Raw genomic sequence first — 25314 nt, forward strand, 5'->3', positions numbered from 1 at the left:
ATCCTTGTGAGGATTGATTTGAGTTTTTAACCATCAGAGTGAGGACAGTTTTGCAAAGTGAAGATATTTTGGCTAGTCCTCACTTCTTAAGGGGTCTATTTTAGGGTAGGGTTTTTGGGTTAGGGTTAGAATTAGGATTAGGTTATGGTTAGGGTAAGGGTTGAGGTTAGGCATGCACGTCTAATAATTAAGGTTCGGGTAGGGGCTAGGGAAAGAATGTTGTCAATGAGGGGCCCTCACATCCGGGTGGTGTAGCAGTCTATTCCGTTTGCCTACCAACGTGGGGATCGCCGATTCGAATCCCCATGTTACCTCCGGCTTGGTTGGGCGTCCCTACAGACACAATTGGCCGTGTCTGCGGGTGGGAAGCCCGATGTGGGTATGTGTCCTGATCGCTGCACTAGCACCTCCTCTGGTCGGTCAGGGCGCCTGTTCGGGGGGGAGGGGGAACTGGGGGGAATAGCGTGATCCCCCCACGCGCTACGTCCCCCTGGTGAAACTCCTCACTGTCAGGTGAAAAGAAGCGGCTGGCGGCTCTTCATGTATCAGAGGAGGCATGTGGTAGTCTGTAGCCCTCCCTGGATTGGCAGAGAGGGTGGAGCAGCGACTGGGACGGTTCGGAGAGTGGAGTAATCAGCCATATACAATTGGGAGAAAAAGGGGGGAAAATCAAAAAAATAAAATAAAAATGGGGGGCACTCACAAAAATAGAAGTAAAAGTGTGTGTATGTGTGTTCCTGTGTGGGCCAGCATATGTCTTCCTTGAAAACTCTATGCAGTTTTGCATAACCAGATAATTACAACACCCACATCTCAGTTCGGTGGGCTTAATCCAGTACCAAGGTATACTGTGGTGACTTGAATACTTACATAGTATTTTGTACATAATACCTTTATGCAAAGCTGAGGAACAAGTTTAGCAAGTGCTCGGGAAAAAAAATACAGCACAGTTCTTCCATTTTCTGGACAATTTTACCATCTATTCAGCACATCCAAATGAGGTGTCTGGCATTTTGAAGAAAAGAAGAAAGAGGGTTGAGTGTTTGCTTTGAATCTCGGACTGGCCAGAATATTCTAGGTGAGGAAAGTGAATGAAGAAACACCGTCTCCTCTCTAAAACTACTCTCCAGTGCCCGCGAGCATAGAGACAACCTGAAATGTTTCTGTGCAGCTGCACTTTGGCCAGCGGTTGGACAGTTTCGTGGCTCTGGACGGCTCTCAGGTACGTGGCATGAGTCACATGGTTTGGGATAAAACCAAAGAGGAAAGAAAATTGTAAGCTTAATTTTCCTTTTGAAAAATAATAATAAAAGATGAAGGAAGACGTTCCATCCACTCTCAAAGAAAGACAGACAGCGGAAAATTAAAGTGGAAGAAAGCCCTCAGTTGTGACAATGGCAGACCCTCCATGTTTAACCATGGGTCATATTTTCTTTTTCTTCAAATTGAACTGATTGTAGCATAGAAAATGAAAGGTTCTTTTAGAATAGAACATTGCATTTATCTTTATACATAGCCTAAAGTTAATAATTGATAGCACAAGTCCTATTATAGCCTTGTTAGTTGATAAGCAATGGCTGGACCCCACTATGTGTCCCTCTAAATTTAGCCGTCGGGTCCAAATGCATTTTTCTCCCTTTACATTTAGCATTGCAAGCAGTGTGCAATATCTTACAATTAAGTAAAATGACACCATAGTCCTGCAAATACCGTATCTGGTAATAGTGGCATTAATTTTAAATGGGGTAGATTGGCTCTTTGGCACAACATCTATCTTAGATGGGAAAAAATGTGGAAAAAAAAAACCCAAAGGCCTTTATGCCGTTGGTAATTTTGCTCCAGGCATATTAATCCATTTAGAATTGGAATGGCATAATAAATGCATCCTGACATGCCGAGCTTATATTTTCCACGACCCAGGCACTTAGAGGGAGCTTGCCCATAGCGCTCAGCTGCACCTTAAAGGTCCGGACAACAAGATGGCACGAGGCTCAGAGGGGCCGGCCACCCGACATCCACACGTCCCTTCACAACGACCTTGAGAGAGGCGCCGAGGCCCTGCAAATTCACCGCAGTCCTCTTAAACACGAGCGTTAACGACATGCCAGAATTACACAAAACAGAAGAGGATTGCCGCTGACCCTACTTGACAAAGGTCACGAGCTATTTTTACGTCGAACCATTTTCATGCAAATTTTAAACTTGTGGACAACACGTTGTGAAGAGATTGTGAGACGAAGGGCAATGAAAACAGACATTTGAGAATGTTTCCCACGGCATGTTTTCTCCGTTTTTAACTGAAATATCTTCCAACGTCGTGATGTTGTGCTACTCTGTACTGGCGGAAGGTTATTTATTTATATCTAGCTAATGGAAACACCCGATTTCCATTTCCTTTTTTTGCCTGTTGAACAGTTTGCTCAGTATTTGTGTAACATTTGGATGGGAATACACCAATGGCCCAGAGGCTGTACATGCCCACTGTGTAGCTACTGAGGATCAGATGCCTACAACTAACACAAGCAGGCTTGTGAATGAAGTGTCACCGTTTTGAACACCTTGACCGGCTGGTGAACTACATATAGGCGGCTAAAGTGATTGATTTACACCTCGACAACTGTAGCTGAGGTATCTTTGAACAAGGCACAAAACAATTTACTGCTCCAGTGCTTCAATCTCCTTCATACCTTCTCCGTCAACAGAAGATGAAGGTTGAACCTAGCAGCCGCTGAGCGAGAGTGTGAAACCGGGCGCTAATAAAGACATATGCACTTTATCCAAACCGAATTACAAGACATTCGGCAATTAGCAGATATATTTGTGTGTCCATCCGCAGGCAACTTAAGAGCACTGACTAGTAATCATATCGTAGTCGAGAGTGCGTGACACGGCATGCATAATTAGTCCAAGAGCGCGACAGGTAGGACAAAAATAGTGACACATTTAATGAGACAAGAACGGCCAACTCCGTAAAAACCCTGGTCAATACAAGTCAAGTCACTATTTAGTCTCAGAGGGCTTTACGATCACATTACATTCAGTCCTGGATATTCCAGGACACCAAACCCTTCTGTTTGTACTCAGCCGCAGAAACACCTCAGACCAACAGAGTCTTGACATTAAAGGGTAGGCTGACTCTTCTGAACCCAGACCTCATTAAAATGCTTTAAAATTGTACACACAAAACCTTCACTGATTACTGCAATACTGAGAAACTTGCCACTTAGCGGAGCTCCTCGCTGGACTTCGACACAGTCCAATAGGCAATCATTTCAGGCCTTCAAAAACCACCATTGATGCATTTTCTTTTTGAAAATGGAAAACTAACAGTTACGGCCAGGCACATTTCAATACACATTTTCAATACACATTTCACAAACCACGTTTTCCGTCATATTAAAATGACTTTCTGCACTTCTGCAGATGTGTTTTCCATGCTACATCCAGGCCAGCCTCTGTTTCTAGCTGTGGCTAATGCTACGGTTCTGCCGGGTCACAGGACTTCCTGCTCTCGCCATTGTGGGGGAACTGGAAATAGTAGTTCCGAATCGAACTGGATTGTACTCCTATTAAAAAAAAATGCCTGACCAAACACAGAGCGAATGAATATATGTGTCACTGTCCTGTGAGCTCCCCCGCTTCTGAAAAGGAGAGCTATCGTGGTGTCTGAAGGCTTAATTGATCGCCCAGTAGCCCTCAGGCAACAAACCCCCTTTTGGGACCTCACACAGCCCTTTATTTATTTATTTTTAGCATAATAACGCCTGACATGTCTGTGTCCAATGAAATGAGGGGCTGAAGTGGGTGTGGCTGTGGAGCAGTCTTTTTCAGGAAGCAAAGCCACATGGGACACAGCGCCACCAATTGGTAAGATAAATATCACTTTTTAATATGTTTAAATTGAAATAACTTCATATAAAATATATATGTATGTATATGTGTATATATATATATATATATATATATATGTGTGTATGCATTAGTATGTAAAGGAGTGTGTTTAATTGTTTAAAGACTTATTTTGTTTTTATTTATACACTAAAACTGTTTTGTTTGTGTTTTTGTTCGTTGCCTTAAGGCAACATTGTGTAGATAGACCACGTTTGTTCGGGCAAGTGTGGCGATGTGCTCGGATGCATAACTATGACTATAGTCAATTTTTTTATTTTACTAGCTACTGATACAAGAACATTTTCTGGGCGGAATGAACATGATCGAGCAGTTAGGGTCATTCCCTCCGACAGTGAGCTCGAGGAGTCAGGAAGAGAGGATCCCGGATCAGGTTTGAGAGGGAGTTAGGAGGTCAGGGGTCAGTCAGCACAGTAACGTGTGCACGTACCTGTGTGTGTGTGTGTGTTTGTGTGTTTGCTTGCGTGTCAGTGGATGAAGAGGGATATAAGACACATTCAAATTTGCACTTCCTGTGTTCTTTTTTAATGGAGAATTCCTGTCTTTTGACCATGAAACTGTGGATGAAGACGTGCACAGCAGAGGTTGATGTTCCACGCCTACCACGGTGGAGAACTGATTCAAACAATACCCCACACAAACACACACACACACACACACACACACACACACACACACACACACACACACACACACACACACACACACACACACACACCATCATTTGGATGTTGGGTGACATGGAATGTGAGAAACATTTATGCATGAGTTGTTGGTTGTAATTAGCAGTAGTTTGCTTAGTTGATTATTTGATTGTTTGATGTTTTGACTTTAAAACTTCTAACTGTGCTTTGTTGGAACCATTTGTTGTTGATGTTTGTCAAAATAAAAAAATTTCTAAAGCTTGTTTTCCTTATTCCACTTATCTTGTGTATTATAGAAAACCTTGGTGTTTCATTACCCTCGCAGCACATTGTTGCCCTGAAACAACAAAGCAATATCTGTTTGGGGGGACGGGGGAAACACAATTTATGATGGATATAATATCAGGGACTCCCAAGCTCCCCAAAAACTACTACTACTGCTTTTGGCTGCGCCCGTTAGGGGTCGCCACAGCGGATCATCCATTTCCATCTCTTCCTGTCCTCTGCATCTTCCTCTGTCACACCAGCCACCTGCATGTCCTCCCTCACCACATCCATAAACCTCCTCTTTGGCCTTCCTCTTTTCCTCTTCCCTGTCTGCTCCATATTCAGCATCCTTCTCCCAATATACCCAGCATATCTCCTCCACACATGTCCAAACCATCTCAATCTTGCCTCTCTTGCTTTGCCTCCAAACCGTCCAACCTGAGCTGTCCCTCTAATATATTTGTTCCTAATCCTGTCCTTCTTCATCACTCCCAATGAAAATCTTAACATCTTCAACTCTGTCACCTCCAGCTCCACCTCCTGTCTTTTCATCAGTACCACCATCTCTAAACCATATAACATAGCTGGTCTCACAACCATCTGGTAAACCTTCCCTTTAACTCTTGCTGGTACCCTTCTGTCGCAAATCACTCCTGACACTCTTCTCCACCCACTCCACCCTGCCTGCACTCTCTTCTTCACCTCTCTTCTGCACTCCCCATTACTTTGGACAGTTGACCCCAAGTATTTAAACTCATACACCTTCGTCACCTCCACTTCTTGCATCCTAACCATTCTACTGTCCTCCTTCTCATTCACGCATATGTATTCCAGCTTGCTCCTACTGACTTTCATTCCTCTTCTATCCAATGCATACCTCCACCTCTCCAGGCTCCCAACCTGCACCCTGCTCTCGCTACAGATCACAATGTCGTCCGCGGACATCATAGTCCATAGAGACTCCTGTCTGATATCCAAGCTCCCCATAAAACGGGGTGAAATATTTTTTCTACCCAAAATAATAATTCATGCCATGGAGGGCTCGACGATGCTGAAGGCAGTGAGAGGCTTCAACGTGGTAGCAAGTTTCTCAAAACCTCATTTTGATCAAGTCTGTTAAAAAAAACAGAAGGCAACCTATCCTTTAATTGGTTCATAAACAGCGAGCTAAAGAGATCAGCGGACTCTCGACTGTACCTTTCTGAGAATGATGATCCCTTCTTGATTGTGTTCATTGGTGGCAATGTCGAACATGGCGCCTCCATCGCCTGGCACGATGTTGTACTCCACTTCTGCATTTCTGCCGATGTCCAGGTCATGGGCCTTGATCCTTCCCACGGCAGAGCCCACAGTCGAAGACTCAGGAACTCTCAGATGAAAGAAGCCTAGCAACAAGCAACAAACAAGCATACAAACAAACAAACAAACAGCAGACTGTCTGGATGAAAATGCCAGTTGTGCAACAACACATCTGATGTGGGTCCTTCAGTCCCAGCTAACCAAGTGCTGCTCATCCACCTTCAAGAAAAGAACTGAAACAACCCTTGATCTCCAAATGTGCCAAAATGGAATAATACCATGCCCTCTGTCTCAGGTAAAGCTGGTAGCTACTGGCATGAAATTACTCGGTTGTGGTTTGTTTGGATATCAACGGTGCAAGACTGTTTGTAATTGGCTGGATCAACCAGCAAGGCCAATAACCACACAGCACTGAGGGGCTCTGATTTTCTGGACTACGTGGACGCCATCGCCGAGAAAGCAGGAACTCAGGTGTAAGAAACCCGCCGACTAACAAAGTAACAGATTGGACCCATTCATCACCAACACCTGACATCGCTTTGGAAAATCCTTTGTCCCGTGTTTCCTATCTGTTCGAATGGCATCCATCCACCGAGGAGTCATTATGTCTGCACCATCCCGATGAACAGAGTGTGTGTGGGAGGGTGGGTGTGTACGTGTGTTTGTGTGTGTGTGTGAGTGTGTGTGTGTGCAGAGGTGTGTGTGTACAGATGTGTATGTGTGTGCATGAATATGTGTGTGTTTCTGTGCATGTGTGTGTATTTATGTACATGTGTGCATGGTTGCTTTCATGTGTTTGTGTGCGTGTGTGTGCAGGTGCGTGTGTGTGCAGGTTTGTGTGTGCGTGCATTTGTGTGTGTGTGCAAGCGTGCGTGTGTGCAGGTTTTTGTGTGCGTGCATGTGTGTTTGTGTTTATGTGCGTGTGTGCATGTGCGTACGGGTGTGTGCGTGTGTTTATGTGCGTGTGTGCATGGGTGCGTGCGTGTGTGTGTGTGTGTGTGGGTGTGGATGTGTGTGCGTGTGTCTACTCGTCAGTGTCAGCCCATGTGGGGGAGTGCAGAGACAAAGAGATAGAAGGGGAGAGAGGCTGGCAGAGGGCAGGGAAGAAAAGAGAGAGACAGACACGGGGGGAGAGAAAGCAAGAGGAAAGGCGGTAGGCTGTAGAAAAGTCGACAAAAGAGAGAGCAAGTGTAAGAGACACAGGCAGCGGCAGAGAGATCCAGCGAAAAAGAATGAGAGCGAGACAGACAGACACAAGGAGAGAGGTAAAGCGAGTGTGTGGGGCGGGGGGAGAGAAAGAGAGATAATAGAGAGACGGGGAAGATTTAGGGCAGAGAGAGAGAGAAGGAGACACCACACTTGGCCCGGACCTCTGTGCTGTGACAGCATTATGGAAATATCATCTTTTCCCCAAAGCCAAAAGGAGCTTGACTCTCTGACTGCCTGTATTAGCATTCGATGAGGGCCTCACAACACCTGAAGGGTAAGACTGCTTCGATGCTAAGCAGTGTACTCGCTGCCCTGTCATACCCTCACCAACCTAGAATGCGAATGATTCTGGATGGAGTCTAATATATGTGCTGAGTGTATGCGTGTGTACATATATAGTATGCATAGAGTGTTTTCACGGATCACTTGCTGAGCTGCATTCCTGACTACGAGTGGGCGGTAATAAAATACTAGATAAGATGCAATATTCCAGTACACATAGACTAAATGCTATTTGCAGCACCGTGTCTCCAGAAGTTGAACTAAACATTAAGAGGTGTGGCTCGTGAGCGAATTCCCACAAACCCCGGCTCGTTTAGTAGAAGTAGCTTGATGCAATCATGCCAAATAAATGGACTTCAGCTTATGCCCGTGCATGGTGAGGAATAATGAACATCAATTCCCTAAACGGGAAAGAAAAATTGCTGAACATGCTCTGCCTGGCTGCAGTCGCATGTTTTTTTGCATTTCCAAATTTGAGACATGAGAACCTGCACAGGGTCCTCATAATTTTAAAAAATATTTTATTGCATTAGAATGGTAAGAAGATTTTTTTAAGCTCTGGTGATGAAGACAACCAATTACATGTACCTACTGCAACTTGGTGCCCTACAGCCAACAATGGTCAAAGCCCCTTAACAGTACTTTGAAGCAGATCCAATCAGGTGTGTGTGTGTGTGTGTGTGTGTGTGTGTGTGTGTGTGTGTGTGTGTGTGTGTGTGTGTGTGTGTGTGCTGTGCATGCATGCGTGTGTGTTTGCGTGCATGTGTGTTTGTGTGTGTAGGAGGGAGTTACGGTACAGTGAATACGTGGCTGTAGCAGAACAGGTCAGCAATAAGAGTTTCCTGTCTGAGCTTGCCCATCCTGGGAACTCAGTAAATCAATTAAACTTCAATTTATACAGCACATCCTATACACAGTGCAGTGTGCTTTAGGTGAAACACAAGTGCACAGATAAAAAGTAAGGACAGATAAAAGAAAACACCTCCCTTTACCTATATATATATATATATATATATATATATATATATATATATATATATATATATATATATATATATAAAATCCAGTCCATCCATCCATCCATTATCTGAACCATGCTGGAGCCTATCCCAGCAGTCAAGTAAATTCTTTATGAGACAGTACAAGCCTGTTTCATGCCATAAGCAATCATCAGCTGTCAATAAATTGATTGACAGCTAACGATTGCTTATGGCATGAAACAGGCTTGTAAAGTATTTACTTGAAACACTGGATCACTGGATTGTTTTGCACCTTATTTGTTGAGCACTTTTCCTACCGTTGAGTGTGTCTTTTAACGAAGTTAAATATGTATACTATATATAAAATTTGGACTCACTTTTGGAGAACCTGGGCGGGTTGTCATTGACATCGCTGAGGGTGATGTTGACAGTAGTGGTACCGGCCAGCCCGCCCAGCTGGCCCCCCATATCCTTGGCCTGGATGAGGACCTGGTACTGTTCCTTCACCTCCCGGTCCATGTTGGGCAATGCTGTCTTTATGACTCCTGACACCCAGCGACAGGATGATGAGCACCACAGGTCATAATGAAGACAAGAGAAAAAAAGATGGGGAAGTAAAACGGAGGGAGAGAGAGAGAGAGAGAGAGAAATAAAAATTCAGGAGATGAGGTGAGCAGGGACGTTTGGTGTGAATTTGCAGTTGATTCGGCTTAGTCTTAGAAAAACTCCACAGCAGCTCATTGCACATGTTCCTCTGACCATGGCTGAAATAGAGGTCATTTCACAAACCAGAGGCACTTGACTTTCAATAGGGAACTTGGTAAGGCTATATAATGATTCGCTGGAGGATCAGAGACGCTGAGATCTGAGAGCGTTTGTACTGCAGATTAATGGCCAGGTCAGTGGGAGGTTGTCAGGCTAAAGGAAGAGAGGAGTGGAGGTGGGCCTGCACGTTGCTCCCACCTCCTACTACTCAACTTAATATGGCCAGGGTGTCGCATTTGATCTACAGGCTACAAGTGTGGGTGAATTTAAATTCAAAAGGCTTTTTTTTTTTGCTCCTCTCATTTATTTTCGCTTTTTTTTTGTTTTTTTGGAGGGGGGGTTATCTGAGAATTTTTGTGTTGTGAGCTGCCTGAATATTCAGGTTGCATGGATCCCATTACTTCTTTTCCTTTATTTATCCTCTCATTGATGAGTGTGTGCGCGCATGTGCGTGCATGCGTGCGTGTGGCGATAGATGCATGCCCAGCAGGGCAAACATTTACTTTAAGTTTGATTTGCCTGGATCAGTTTGAAATCCAGTCGCAGTATGTGCTCTGTAAACGTGTGCAATATAATATGCAATACATTGCAGCGTTTCCTCCTGTGTGATATGTATGAACCTATTTTCATAGGCTTTGAACTTTCCCGGGTAGTAAGCCATCAGCCACCCTTCCTCATCAGATTTACAACTATGTCCCTCACCTGAACCACGCTCCCCCATAATCCTCCTTTTGCCAGTTTACCCTTCTCCTGCCCCTCTCTCCTCTCAGCACAGCTCAAAAATACACAGGGGGCAAAAAAATTAGCTAATTAGCTTAAGACTGTCAGCATGGCACTTGGGTAACACAGTGGTTTGCAGATGTGATTCTAGCCATACTGTTTGGACATGGCTCTCCTCCTGTGTTCAGATGGTCTTTCCTCACACAGTCAAAAGACATGCAGGGTAGGTTAACTGGAGGCTCTATAGTGTTGTGCGTGTGTGTCGTTTGTGTGGGTTCTATGGGGGACTGGCGAGGGCGTCTCCCTGCCTGCGGCCCAGTATCTGCTGGAAAAGACTCCAACCCTTGAACCATAGGTGGCGCTATTAACAGGATAGGGCAAGCATAGCTTCTCCAAAAGTATCATTGAAAATGTTTAACGTAAATCCTGTCAATCGATCTATGTGTTTAAAAGAATCATCCAACACGTGAACGGACCACTTTATACTTTTTTTAAGCGATCGCGACAATAATTAAGTAATGAATTAAGTATGTAGGAGTGATGCCATGATTAAAAAAAATGTTTTCAAGTAATGTCGGGTCAAGGGAGTAGACTAAAAAGTCGATCAAGGTGAAGTTGTAAACCGGCCTATCACAAGACGGATCATAAGCTGCAAGTCTTTCGGACCCGAAAAACTGGCGACCGGACCGGTCCATTGCAACCCGTTCTCGCTCCCGGATCTACGCTTTGTCACGCCCCTCGGCGTCCGATACCGACGCACAAGGCGTATAAATAAACACACACACATGCTGATTCGTACGGGATATTGAGAATATTGTAGAAACGCGTTTATGGGGCCGTGTTCAACGTCGGAAACGTTGCATTCCAACAATTCCCTGGCGATACCTGAAAGAAGCTTCGTATTAGCCAGCAAACGAAAGATTATATACAAACACTGAACAAAGATGAAGGGGAAAAAATACTGATCACTTGAAATGTTACATAAACGCAGTTGAATGCCGAAACTATCTCAAAATAGTGCATTTCCCACTGAGGAAACTGGAACGGCGGCCATGTTTTCATATCGCAGATTTGACGGTCACATGACCGGGCGCAGCTCCGCCACCATTGGCTAGAAGCTGAAACGTACTTTTGGTTCAGGAGCGTCGACATTTTAAGGTGTCCGTGGTTTGCTGGAGCGTAGTGTTACTTTTCCTGTCTCCGTCTTCCGACCACCTTCGCCGGAAGTTACGGGGGAACCGAATTTATTTGGGGTCCAGGGCCGAAGTTCGCTGGCGCTGTCCGTCACTGCCTGGTGCTAGCTAGCTAGCTAGCTAAACTCCGGAGTACAACCCCAACACAGGCCAATAGTTCACTTCATCTGAAAATGGCGAGGACACCGTCTTCTCTCTCTGGAAACACGTTTAATCCTTCTTCACAGCTGCACAAAACGTTGACATAGGTCCAATATATCACAGTTCTTAGTAATAATATTTCCTTTCACTTGCGCGGAGCTCCCAATACCGTTCGAGCCACACAACAACTTCCTCATTCGCCCCTCCCTACCAACCAATCAGAGTCCGACCCCAGATCTTGCTCTTAAAGCGGTAAACCCTTATTTACCAACAACTTCCTCCTTCACCCCTCCCTACCAACCAATCAGAGGCCGACCCCAGATCTTGCTCTTAAAGCGGTAAACCCTTATTTACAAACAACTTCCTCCTTCACCCCTCCCTACCAACCAATCAGAGGCCGACCCCAGATCTTGCTCTTAAAGCGGTACACCCTTATTTACCAACAGTAACATGCATTTTATTCGAACGGCTTGCTCAAGAAAATACTTACGGGCGGTAACGCGTCTCATAGCGCCGCGGTCGGGTTAATATTGGAATGAACGGGCGCCCGGGCGCCATATATTCCCGCGGATGGCTTTCCGTTGAAGTTAGTTGAACGCCCGGTGCTTTGTGGGTCGGTATCAGACGCCGAGGGGCGTGGCAAGGCGTCGGCGTTTGGCGATCTCATTAACGAAGGGTAACGCGGGATTTCTACTATGACGTCGTGGCACTTTATACCCGAGCGTTCACCCCTTACGTCCTTGCGGCCCCCCCCCCTTAAGTCCTTGCGCCCCCCCCTTACGTCCACCGCAAGGGCCTGACGTGTGCCTCCCCGAAACCCTAGACGCACGTCGAGGCGACGTAGCCCGAGCACAGCAGCGTTGGTTGTGATTGGTCCGCTAACCACATCCGCCGGAGGCCGCTTTTCCGGTTTCTGCTCGACAAACGCCGCCATTTTTAAACGTCTTCGAGTCAGCTGGTTGGTTTTGTAGCACATTGTGTGAGTTGTATTCAGTGTAGAGTTATCTTCTTCATTTGTAGCGCATTCTTCATTCGGCTATCAAGTCGATAGAATCCAGAGTGTAGAATTGTAAACTGCTAATAAGACACGTTAGCCCCCTAGCTAACGGGTCTGACCCTTTAGCCGAGCGGTTAGCGACGTCGCCTTGTAGGGCAGTACACCCCGTATCGAATCCCGCACCGGGCAAGAAAATAACTGGTTACAAAATGAACAACTGGGAAGAGCGTCTGGCGGAAGAAAAATTGTTTATTTCAACAATTTCTAATGCGCAGATGACATGGCAATCACGTTTCCATATCAGAACAATTAGGAGCAGGCGCAGACAAAGGAAAGATAAAAAAAAAACCAACCCTGCGAAGAGGCGCCCTCAGCCCCAAAGATTCAAACAGCAGCGGGCCAGTTCGCAGAGTATTTCAAACGTGATATAAAATTGCCTTCGCACTCAGCAAGGTACGTTTATTTGGTTTAAAACAATGTTTTTTTGTTTTCTGCTTTTACTGTAATTTTTAAATTGAGCTTCCCCATACCTGACGCCAGGCGCGGATCTACGGGGTGGCAACAGGGATGGCACCTGCCACCCCTGTTGCCACCCCATTTATAAATCAGATAATATGTTTTTAAAGTATATTTTATGTACATGCATGGCGGAGGCCAATGAGACCCGCGCCAAACTCATCTCAAACAGTAGAGAACAAAATACATACGATGAAATCCGAGTTTTGAATAATGTCCATTGCCCCCCTCCTTGAACCCCATGCCACCCCTTTGCCACCCCAGGAAAAAATCTCTAGATCCGCCACTGCCTGACGCCCTAGCGCCTGTGCCTTGAAACTGACTGTGAGGGATACCGCTGAACCCGAGGGTCCGATGCGGGCGTCCCACGTGAGGACCTGTGTGTCAAAAGAAACCCTAGTGGCTGCAGGAAGGAGCTGTGCGGGTGCACCTGGTGGGGACCTTTGCTCATTATGCACGTGTGCAATGGAAGGAAAGCAACGTTAGAAGTGGATGACTGCTTTGCAATATGGACATAAACATTTTGAACCCCGTTTGCTTTTGTTTTTCTCCCCTCCGTTCACCTCCGTTGCTTTTGTTGTAGGCGTCCAAAGACACACTTCTGGTTGTAACATGAAGCAGGCTCGGTTAGAGAGTTGGTTTGAAGTAGAATAACCCTACAGCCAAACATTGCAAGTGTTCATTTGTTGCCATTTGGAACAAAATAGCGTTTTTGTTGGGCAGTCTAGATAAATGAATAAATAAATCAACAAAAAACAAAACAAAACCTATTATGTCCATGTTGCAAAGCAGTCATCATAACCACTAGGTTACATCAGCTGATGTTACTGGTGATTCCTAGCATAGATATTGTTGTGATGTAATGTAACACTAGTGTAATGTATCAACCTATTCATACAGTATTAGAGGTTGAATGAACATAGCTACATAGAGCACTTCTTCTTTTGGCTTTTCCCCTGTTTCTCAGGGGTCGCCGCAGCTGATTTTACAGTTTCCATCAGTACCCTGTGAGGGCACAGCACCAATGGCGGCCATTGTTAACCTGGGCCTCGGCCAATCCCGTATGGAGCCTCGACCGATCCGGTATGGTCTTGTCAATCCGCATAATGATTTGGCAAAATTTGACATCGGATGCCCTTCCTGACACAACCACTAACCCTATGGACGGGGGCACAGGTAAAGTGCTGGATGCCATCCCAGTATTCATGAACTTGCGCCCATGCCTGTCATAGAACACTTCTACAGTAACATTTTCGATAAAATACTTCTATGTCTACTAATGAACATGTTGTGCACAAATGGCGGTACATACAGGGAGGTTTTGTTTTGAATAGTTGAATCTTTATAACATTTGTGTCATCAAGATGTTCAAAAATATTTTCAGTATTGGTAACGAGGCAATTTACTTCACCTAACAATGGCGTGCTGACTAGCAGAAATAAGGGGCAAAGGGACGTCTACAGTTGGATTCTCTTGTTTGATTCTCAAACAGGTTGATTCTCTCACAGGTTGTAAAAAAGAAAAATACTTTAAATTATTCTGAACTACTGAGGACGCATTGGCGCTTGTCCTTCATTCGTGTGTGAAAGTTGTCTTTGTTACGGATAATACCATGAGACCAGACATACATGTGATACATACGGCCGGGAAGACTGCGAGAAGGCTGGAGGCCTCAGATTACTTGAGGCTCCAGCAGTGAAAGTACTTGGTGTATTGAATAGGCAGTGGGTGCAGTTTGTTTTGTATAAACTCTTCTTTTTTTTTTTAACTCAAGTTTATGCATGGTGGTAGACAAAAATAAGACATTTTGGTGTCGAGCTTTTGTTAATGTATGCTGCTGTAGAAGTCTCGCCAACGAGTGCGGCTACTGTGCCAAACTTGCACGGTGCCGTTTTAAATCGAACACTGTCAGATCTTTGTTTTTCTCTTCTTAATTTAAGATTTATGCCAACTGCTGGGAAGGTTTACTCTGATCTGTCTGACTCTGCAGCAGCCACGCTAGATAGACTATCATTATCCTCGCCGCATACTCTTGGAAGGTCACCCACCATTGGCTGTGAGACGGCAGTCTGTTTCCTGAGCACGCGCCGGTGCTTAGCGTGTCACTTTATAAATTAACCTGACATTTGAATGCGTTGCAAACAGTAGCGGCGTCCTACAAGGCAAGCTGTCAACTACCGGGTTTAAGTTTCATACCGTTCGTACTTTGCATACCTGTCTTGGGGTCGACAGAAAAGTATGGCTGGCCGTGGAGGATGCTGTACACCACTCTAGCACTGTTCCCGTAGGTGGGGTCGTCCGCATCTGTGGCTGTCACCTGCGTCACATACGTCCCTGTGGGAAAAGAAGGGACATATTACATTTGTCTGACTTGATTTGACCCGGCTGGTATAAGCTCCATTTTGGACAAAAAAAGAAAACACTTCTTTTTACTCGCTGATTTACCTTGGCTCTTTGAAATTACTTCATTAAGCTTAGGGTAAGGCGCACACGGAGAAGACGTTATTAGGCACGGATCTCAAATGGAGCCAGTAACAGAGGAGAGTGGATAAGAGAGATAGCCGTGCAGAAGAAGGGTTTTGATACTCTTCTGCTTCATTTTTTTTTTGATTTGCACATTCATAGTATTACTAAGTGGCTTTAACTGTAGTTAAGAATAAATCAAGGGTAAAAAGCCTCCTTTGCACAGCCATTAAGCAATGTTTCCATTAAGAAAACAAAAGAGCCTCGATAGGAATAGAAGTACGATGGCAACCATCCAAACTTGGGCGGTTACGGGAAAAGAAGTAGTTGCTTGTCACAGGTACAGCTCATTCTCCTTACCTATGCTGGAAACACCAGCGTGTGAATGCACTCATTCAACACGTTTTCAAGTTCAACAGATCCGTCTTTTGATTTTTTGGGTCATCTAATGGACGAGTGTTTTGGGAGTCTGTTCTGGCGAGAGGCACGCCTGGCATCCTCGTCACAGATGGGAGGCGATTTCCCTGGAAGACGGCGTTCAGACTGGTTGAAATGGACCGGCTTTAAAAGGCTGGCGGCCACAGGCATGGCCGGGACCAATCAAAACATGACATGCATTCTTAAAAGCACCACCATGCTTATAAATACACAGCTTATTTCAAATGCCAGCTGTGGAGCCTGTGTGCAATGTACCGAAGACGCCGGCGTGAGGGACGGCGCTTAGATGGCCATGATGGCACAGTGTTAATCTCCTAGTTGGCAGTGAAGAGCTAATATTACGCGGGCTTTGCTGTCTGAGCAGATGGTAACAATGGTATTAAAACATAAGGTGACAGCGATTAAGTGTCTCAGTCCTCCTTAACAAAGTCACACATGCCCGGTTAGGCATAACAGAGTCCCGATGCCGTATGTTAAAACCTAACAGACTTGAGAAAAGAAAAAAAAAAAAAACCAACAGACTAGAGGAGATACCCAACATGTTTTCTGACTTAAACGCTGCTTTCATGAAACAAAAGAGAGGCTTGTTTAGTTTGACTTGGTTATTGTGCATTAAAAATATGCGAAGCAATATAACAGACTTAACAGTAGCCACAACAGGAAAGACGTTTCTTTGGAGTTTCCAGGATTTCTCGGGGGGGGGGGGGGGGAAGCCTTTTCACTTTTACACTTATTGATCTAATTGGCATTGATTCCAAATGTACACTCCTGTCAAGGTGCCAAAATGCTTAATTCAACACACATAAGAGGACAAACACGCTCGCCTGAAATTCCCTTCCGTTTAACCTTTTAGGCAATCAGCCGCAGTTTCTGCTGGTCCTGAAACACCGGGGCATTAATCAATCTAACTGGGAACACGGCGAGCCGGTCTCCAGTTCCCCTTTCATGCCTCTGCCATGTTGCAGATGAACTTGAAAGGCTCCCTGATTCTGCAGTAAACAGCCGCGGAGCTGCTTGTGATTTGGATTGTCCAAGAAGGCCCACGCTCTTTTGTTGCGGCTTTCTGCTCACACTCTGGAGAACGCTGATTTGCAGCTCTCTGTGCGAGGGCTTCATTGCCATTCAGATCAAGCGGAGCCATTCTCCTAGTGAATTACCTTGATCTGCCCTCCCTGGGGGGGGGGGGGGGGGTTAGGTGGGATGGGGGCGATGGTGCAGCGCATAAAGACAGCCCCTGTGAAATATACTTGGGGGCCCACCAGGAATAGACGCTTCCCTGAAATGTCAAAATCACTCAGGGTGGGGAGCGTAGCTCACTGTGTGCCCCTCTGGTCTTACCTGTGATGTTACTGAAACTCCACTTCTCGAGCAACTTCTTAGATTCCAGCTCCGTAGACGGCGGGGAGCGACAGCTTGCAGTGTGAAGAGTTCACACCCGTCGAGGCGAGCATTGAATCCTAGCGCTGGGAATAGGCAGGTACCTCCAAATTCGATATTACAACTATATTTAGTGTGATACCTGCGATCTTCAAATATCACAATTTATATACTGTAAGGTCCATCACCTCACCGCTTCTCTGCAGTGGAATGCGGAAACTGCAATAATCCAAAGAAAATGTTCACAAAATTCGTTTTTTAAGCCCCGTGTTACTAAATCTTCAAACATGAGTGCGCTTCCCTGACTAAACATTTACACAATTCAGATTCAGGCGTTCAGAGATGTAGGCAACCATGGCGTCAAACCTCTTCATACCATATATGTTCATTGGGCTTCAACAATGCGATTCAGGGGGAAATACTGCAATATTAAAATCGTCGTGGCTCAGTATCCTGATTTTGCTCAGAATGTCTTTTTTTCTTTCTCTCCCCCCAACCCTTATTGATTTCTTGTGTACTATATTGGACAAACTGAGTCAGAAGGATATTTACTCACCAACTGGGGACATCTCGGGAACACTGGCGGTGTAGGGGCCCTCCAGGAACTTTGGCTCATTGTCGTTGATGTCTTGGACTTTGATTACAAATTCTGATTCGGGCTCCAGGGGCCTGTTGGTCTCGATGTCCACAGCCTGGGCGCGGAGGGTGTAGTAAGGCTTCTCCTCCCTGTCAAGGCTCCTTAAGGCATGGATGTCCCCCGTCGTTTGGTCAATGGTGAAAATGGAGCCAGCCCCGTCCCCCGAGAGAGTGTACTTCACCGCATTGTCCCCCCTATCCAGGTCAGTGTGCAGCTACAAGACAAAAAAAGGGAGAAGAGACAGGTTGGGTCCAAATGGTGACGGCGATTGTGCTTTGAAAGAAAGCACCGCAGAAAGAGCTGTCAAGGCGCAGCACTTCACGAGGAGAATCAAGGAAACTGACTGAGCATCAAAGAGCAAATCCTTGTCTCAGTGGAGATCTGCAAAACAGAGTAAATCGTGAGAGAGAAAAAATAAAATTATCACCCTTTCAGAACATTTCACAGATTAATGAGGCTAAATCTCTCATAAATAATGGATTCTCTCTGTGCAATTATGCTACAACGATGACTCCCCAGCATTGTGGAGCCCTTTATATTCAATCATAATTCGAAAAATCTTTTTATTATATCAGCTGGATTTCCCCCCCCCCTCTACAGCTCTGCCAAAGCTAATAACAGTCAAAACACCAGTTTTTCCACAAGAATGAATTCTGAACACCTTTGCAGAATTTGGCTCCTGCAGCCACTTCTCTGATCCAGATCTTTCTCTGCGGCGCTCTTTGTGCAAATCTACACAAGTAGACACAAACGTGTCCCGGGCCGGTGAAAGAACGCCTATTGACATAGAGTGGATTCATCAGTCATAGGACTTAATCCCGTTCCAATAAGCTAGAGCTACAGAGGGAGAAGCATCACATTGGGATACATTTTTCCCTCTTATGCACTGATGTTGAATTCCCATCAGAATCAGTTTATTCATATAATCAGTAAGTTTTCCCATACCAGCCATTTAACTTTGCTCCTTCTGACACTAAAATGTGATTTTTTTTTCCATATTAAATAAACCTGTATCTTTGTCCGAGCAGCGTGGCGGTCTATTCCGTTGCCTACCAACATGGGGATCGCCGATTCGAATCCAGAGAGCAGGGTGATTGGCCAGGTACAATTGGGGAGAAAAGGGGGGGGGGGCAATTAGGTAGAAAAAAGGGGGGGGGGAACGTGTATCTTAGGTTGGAGGTCTTTGCATATTGGAAATTTGGACTGCTGATCAAAATTCAAAATGTATGCTACACATTATCAATAAGATAACAGTACCAACACACTGTTTTTGTTTTTGTTTTTACAAAGGCCGGGAACCGGATTCTAAAGAGCGCCGTGGTGTCTTAATCTAAACGATACCCGTTACCTGTTGAAATTGTTTTGTGTCCCGTGCTGTTTTAATATGCTTTGCTGAGGACATGGGCTGCCCTATAACTAAACACCGTCTTGCAGGGATAGGAAGGGCACGCTTATTGAAGATTATCACGCTGAGTTATGTGATATACTGCACACATGCGCCGCTGTGAGCCGCTTGCACGTGTTAGTGTTGTGACTTGCGCTGTTTTGAATCGGTCTGCTGCCGCACATCTGTTACACTGGGAATCAAAGTTGTCTTTTTATTGCATATCTCCTCTTACAGTCAACAGCAATCACACAGCATATGTTCGCCGTTTATACCTTCCCTTTTAGGCTCTTTAGGGATTTTAAGGCTCTTTAGGGACTTAAGGTCTTATTTTTGGGGGGGAGTTGTTTCCTCATCAGATGCGAGGGTCAAAGGACAGGTTGTTTTGCTGTAAAGCCCCTTGAGGCAAATTTGTGATGTTGGGCTATACAAATAAAACTGACTCGACTTGACTCTTACTGTCAGGTGATTGAGTAGCAGTAGATGTTATCCGTGGAAACGAGCGTCGTCGTAATTCGTTTCATTGTTGTTAACTTGCTACACTGGAGGTAGTACTGTTGGGTTTAGCACTTTCTGGAAAATCAGTACTGGTACACCACTTCTCTACTCCTCTTTCCATGATTGTGTGTTAAACAATCTAGTTATAAACCCCACTGCAGGGCGTCCAGGCGGTGTAGCGGTCTATTCCTCTGCTTACCAACACAGGGATCGCCGGTTCGAATCCCCGTGTTCCCTCCGGCTTGGTCAGGCGTCCCTACAGACACAATTGGCCGTGTCTGCGGGTGGGAAGTCGGATGTGGGTATGTGTCTTGGTCGCTGCACTAGCACCCCCTCCGGTCAGTCAGGGGCGCCTGCTCGGGGTGGAGGGGGAACTGTGGGGAATAGCGTGATGCTCCCATGTGCTACGTCCCCCCAGTGAAACTCCTCACTGTCAGGCGAAAAGAAGCGGCTGGTGACTCCACATGTATCAGAGGAGACATGGTAGTCTGCAGCCCTCCCCGGATCAGCAGAGGGGGCGGAGCAGCGACCGGGACGGCTCGGAAGACTGGGGTAATTGGCCGGATAAAACCGTGGCGAAAAAGGGGGTGAACCCCCCCCCCCCCCCCCAAAAAAAAGGTTTGGCACTTTGGATGTTGGTGGTCCATACTGTCCTCTAAACACGGGCTCATAGGCTCAGTCTTCAAACCAACCAAAGGGTCAACTCCTGGTGACGTGTTTTTGCAGCAAGACACCTGGCCGCCATAGAACCTGTTCTCACTCAGCCGCCTCACATTCTTACCATTTAAATGTCAAACACATTTTAAGTGACCTTTCAAAAAAAAAAAATTTTTTTTTTTAATAATTCAGATGCAAATCACACGGGATTGTTGTTTGGGTCGGTTGAACGCATCATGGAGATGCATGGAGATTCTCTCCTGTTATATATGCATGTGTGTGTGTGTGTGTGTGTGTGTGTGTGTGTGTGTGTGTGTGTGTGTGTGTGTGTGTGTGTGTGTGCTTGTGAGTTTGCTTGGCTGTGTGTGTTTGTTCCGAGCCGGGCTGCTGTCAGTAGGGAAAGGGACATGGACCTTGACCAGCATGCCGTCGATGCAGGAAGAGCGAAATGAAGCCCTGGAGACTCGAATTCACTCTTGGAGAAGACACCCTGCCAAGTGCTTAGCATGTGTGTTCGTTAACCAAGTTAGATTAATAGATCAACACATGGTACTGCAGAATGTTCCCCTCATTAATGTCCCTTCTGCATTTAGTCGGTGATGTTATCGGTCCCAGACTTGTTACACTTGGGAACATGTCCCTAATCACACTGACGTGTCACTACCAGTGTGCCAGCGCTCCAGACTGCATGAGCTAGTCCATGTTAGTGTAGCCCTAAGGCTCCTGTCAAAATGCAAGACTCTCATGTGCTAACCCGGCACACTAGCACTTGTGTATGCTGTGTAGGTTTCTATGTGGAACAAGGGCAGAAAGTGTGCGCGCTTTGGTCGGAATTGATATGAAGTGATACGCGTTTCCAGGTTACTGGGTGCGAATAATTAAATGACTCCCTCTGCTGGGTTTTCCGTGATGGAAAGCTGTTTTGTGCACAGGGTTTAACGGTTTGAAAAGCACATCTTAAAATTCTAGAGCCGCACACACACACACCGCCCGGCCGAGTAGAACGGACAAGACGAGGAGGAAGGGCAAGGGGAGCAGGAAGCGGAAGAGCCCGTGTGTAACACCGGGTCAAAGGTGAAATGCAAAATTCAAAACATTACCAACTTTTTTTTCGCAAAGAGAAAAAGGAATATATCCATCCATTATCCGAACCGCTTGTCCTGCTCTCAGGGTCGCGGGGGTGCTGGAGCCTATCCCAGCAGTCATGGGGCGGCAGGCGGGGAGACACCCTGGACAGGCCGCCAGGCCATCACAGGGCCGACACACACACGTTCACACCTAGGGACAATTTAGGACGGCCGATTCACCTGACCTGCATGGTTTTGGACTGTGGGAGGAAACCGGAGCACTCGGAGGAAGCCCACGTAGACACGGGGAGAACATGCAAACTCCACACAGAGGACGACCCCCAAGGTTGGACTACGCTGGGGCTAAAACCCAGGACCCCCTTGCTGTGAGGCGACTGCGTTAACCACTGCACCACCGTGCCGACCCCTATATTTTTTTTTTTCCCAGGTTACTCACTACACTGCACTCTTATACCCCTTTCATACCAAAGTATTGACTGATCTTGGAAAGCCTTATGTTGGCTGTTGGTGTGGATGGTGTCAACACAGGTCATGACTCTGGTCACAACCCTGATTTTACACAGGTTCCGACACCCCTCAGCTTTGACATGAAAGGGGTAAAACGGGTTTATTCTACACGGGTTTCCATCAGCGAACGTCACCGGTTACGATCTGAGGCACACCAGTATGACTGAAACAGCACTTAATGCAAAAGTTCTGAGGCGCTAGCATGCAGGGGACCGAATAAAGAAAACAAATCCTACAAAGTCAAGGACTGCCTGACCTAACACACCACATTGTCCACACCGTCCTCCATCTTGAATCTTCACTGTAAACAAAAAAAAAACGTTGAAATGGGCACTTTTAATGACATCGTGATGCGCTGCTGACATCAGTGTAGATTTGTATGTGAGTTTTGGACCTGGGTCGACGCTATTTATTCATGACCATCATCAGTGGTCAGACGCAGGTTGAACCCGTGTTCAGTATCCTGTCATACACAGGTTTTATGTCTAAAAGCACTACTTATTCCACATGGCAGATACCTCTGCAGACAATCAAATGGATAAAGTCTGTAAATGTGCAATATCAACAGTGAGCGTCGTTGACTTATAGGACAAACCCTTCTTTATTTACTGTTACTTTTATTTGGTGTAATATTGTGCCGTAGCTTTTTTTCTGCAGGTAAAGTGAGCAGAGAGAGTGCACTTTACACAAAGGACAAGTGTTAAAACCCCAGTGGTGGCAACAATCGGCTCTGCTCAAACATCCTTGGGAAATAAACTCTTTCTTCCTCCTCTGCAATCCAGCCTCCCTGGCAGAGGAGGAAAATAACAGGAGGTCTGATCTCCCCACATGATTCTGTGTTACGCTGTGCTCGGTTTGCCAAATGTTTATCGGTCCATAAAACAGGGCAGCACTGGCACAGCCGGCGACGGTATACTGTCATGCAAATGAGCCAGGGCCGCCGTTCACAGAAGACATGAAACAGAACCTGAACTGTAAAGTAATCAGGCGACGGGAATGTCTGAAAGAAAAAGAACGAGCTACGGCGTTGGCTTAGCTGACCAGGATTTCAAAATATATCAACACTGAAAGAAACAGGATCAATTTTGGTGGACTGTTAAATTAAGTGGACCTGATTCATATTTCAGTAACAATTAAAAGCATCATATTTTTTTCTAAATTGAATATTGTTTTTGGCAGGAATCACTAAGTTGGGTGCAGCTGGTGTAAATGGACAACTGGGTTTATTTGTTAAATTTTGTTTCTTTTTTCGATTGATTGATTGATTGATTGATTGATTGATTGATTGATTGATTGATTGATTGATTTTCTGCCTAGCTGCCTGCATTAAGGTGTCCCATTTGGACCCCAGTCCAAATATCATTCCAATTTAGGGAATGGAATTTGTCAACTTCACTGGCTTCTAAAATAATGAGATAATTTGCATGTATGTCATTTTACATCTTTGAAAAAAAAATGGGAAGGCTGTGATTGGTTGCCAGAGTGTGACAGAGAGAAATAAACAAATAAAAACCCCAACCAGGAATCTTCCGTACAGCTGCGCAGGTTATTCAATACGGGTGCCTGAGAGGGGCACCTGCAAATCGATTCATAACCAGACAATTAAAGAGGAGAAAGAAATGCAAATGCACATCGGGGGGGGGGGGGAGGCTATGTACATTCCCTCGTTAATTAGAAGGAAAAGTTGGCTGATATTAATTAAAAATTCCATTACTCTAACAATGGTAATCAATTATATAAAGTGACTCTTTAATAGAAAGGCTGACTAGGACTGTCTTTTCAAACCATACCACACAACTTACTGGACCCGCGGGCCAAATCACAGCCAAAAGCTTTCAAACGGTTTGTTAAACGAAAATAAGTAATTTATTACTGGGGAAACAAATAACAAAAAGAGAAGGGGTGGGGGGGAACCCTCTGTGGGCTTTTCTTGCAGTATTATTTTCCAAGTTGTAACAGATGAATCAAATAAAATCATGTCTGTGTGTGGCGAATACAAATGATGGCATTAGTCATAACACCGTGTAAATCCTAAACGGCCAACATGCACTTTGTTAACATCGAGAAAACGTGCAAAAATGGAACCACGAGAGGAGCGTGAAAGAGGAAAGAGACAGAGAATGATGGACACATATGGAGAGACAGCATGATATGAGTGTATAATATGGTTTTGGAGAGCGGAGGATCCCCCACGCGCTACAACCTCCCTTTTTCATGATAGGAACAATTAGCGAGTTGCTCTGCTCACAGCGGTGTTCAACATAGTGGCTATTAAAAGAAACCGGTATCCCGAGGAACCGAAATATCCCCGCTGCCAAACTCGCTGTGAACATGATAATGTTGGCATTCATCACAGCAAAATTATAGCCCGGGCTACCGGTCAGCACCCACCATCCATCACTCGATGGAAATACTCGTCATGTTATATTGTGGTGGAACTACATATTGCTGTCACCCACAGCGGAGTTCCACGAGTAAACATCTTCTGCGTAGGTCAAGGGTACTTCGACGAACCGTAGTTTTTACTGCGAACGCATTGGCTGCTATAAGAATTGAAGCTGGCCTTTGGTGTTGTTTTTTTTTTAGTCCAACCTGCCTCTGCGTCTCGTCGACGACAGCAGGAAGGAAAGAGACGTCCACCTGGTTGGATTAATCTGGATGTCGGAACAAATATAGGCAGGCCTATAATTGACTGCCTATTACCTGCTGGGGCAGAAAACTTATCTTGACTGCAGCTATTCAACCCGAGGGACAAACACAAATGTGGCTTGTTTGTAGAGGTTGTGGCACGGGCGCAAACCTAAAAGAACAGGGGTTGCTCTTCAGAGACGCTCCTGCTTCCCCTACCACGGAGTCGCTGCAGTGCCCGGGCCCTCATTAGATATGCAGTAGAAACGCATATTGATTAATTCGAGTGATTAAAGTGGTAAATGTGGCTAACCTTGGTAGAAACGCTATAATTGGATTCCTGAAACTGGGATTACGTGGACTTCATGTTCGCCATGCATAAGGAAGCCACAGTTCTTCCCAGAGGAAGAGCCAGCATCGGCTCCTCTTCAATGGGGGAATTTAAATGCCTGCAATATGTTCTGAAATTGGATGTAGAATGGTTACCTTTTCTGTCTTAGGGGACCATGCAACAAACCTGCTATTTAGTTTTTAAGAGTGTGGTTGTGTCCAAATACCCACACTATGGCCATTGTAGTATGTGCTATAGTATCTATTCTAGTACGCTACATTCAAATATTATAAGTATAGAAAAGTAGTAGTGTAATTAGTACTTTTACAATTTTTTTTCTCCCCCGATTGTATCCAGCCATTTACCCCACTCTTCCGAGCCATC

At 45.5% G+C, this 25314-nt stretch overlaps 1 protein-coding gene across 1 annotated transcript in view; it reads right to left on the reverse strand.

Annotated features, from left to right (window-relative positions):
- The window catches only part of LOC130129502 (cadherin-12-like), a 104270-nt gene that overhangs the window by 49274 nt on the left and 29682 nt on the right, over window positions 1–25314 (reverse strand). Inside the window, exons 2-5 of the mRNA XM_056299050.1 lie at window positions 17757–18051; window positions 15137–15256; window positions 8968–9135; window positions 6018–6205 (exon numbers count right to left, since the gene is read on the reverse strand). Of these exons, the coding sequence (XP_056155025.1) occupies window positions 6018–6205; window positions 8968–9135; window positions 15137–15256; window positions 17757–18051 (771 nt within the window). The remainder of the gene's footprint in view (window positions 1–6017; window positions 6206–8967; window positions 9136–15136; window positions 15257–17756; window positions 18052–25314) is intronic.

This window comes from Lampris incognitus, chromosome 19, assembly GCF_029633865.1.
Source record: "Lampris incognitus isolate fLamInc1 chromosome 19, fLamInc1.hap2, whole genome shotgun sequence".
Classification (NCBI taxonomy): domain Eukaryota; kingdom Metazoa; phylum Chordata; class Actinopteri; order Lampriformes; family Lampridae; genus Lampris; species Lampris incognitus.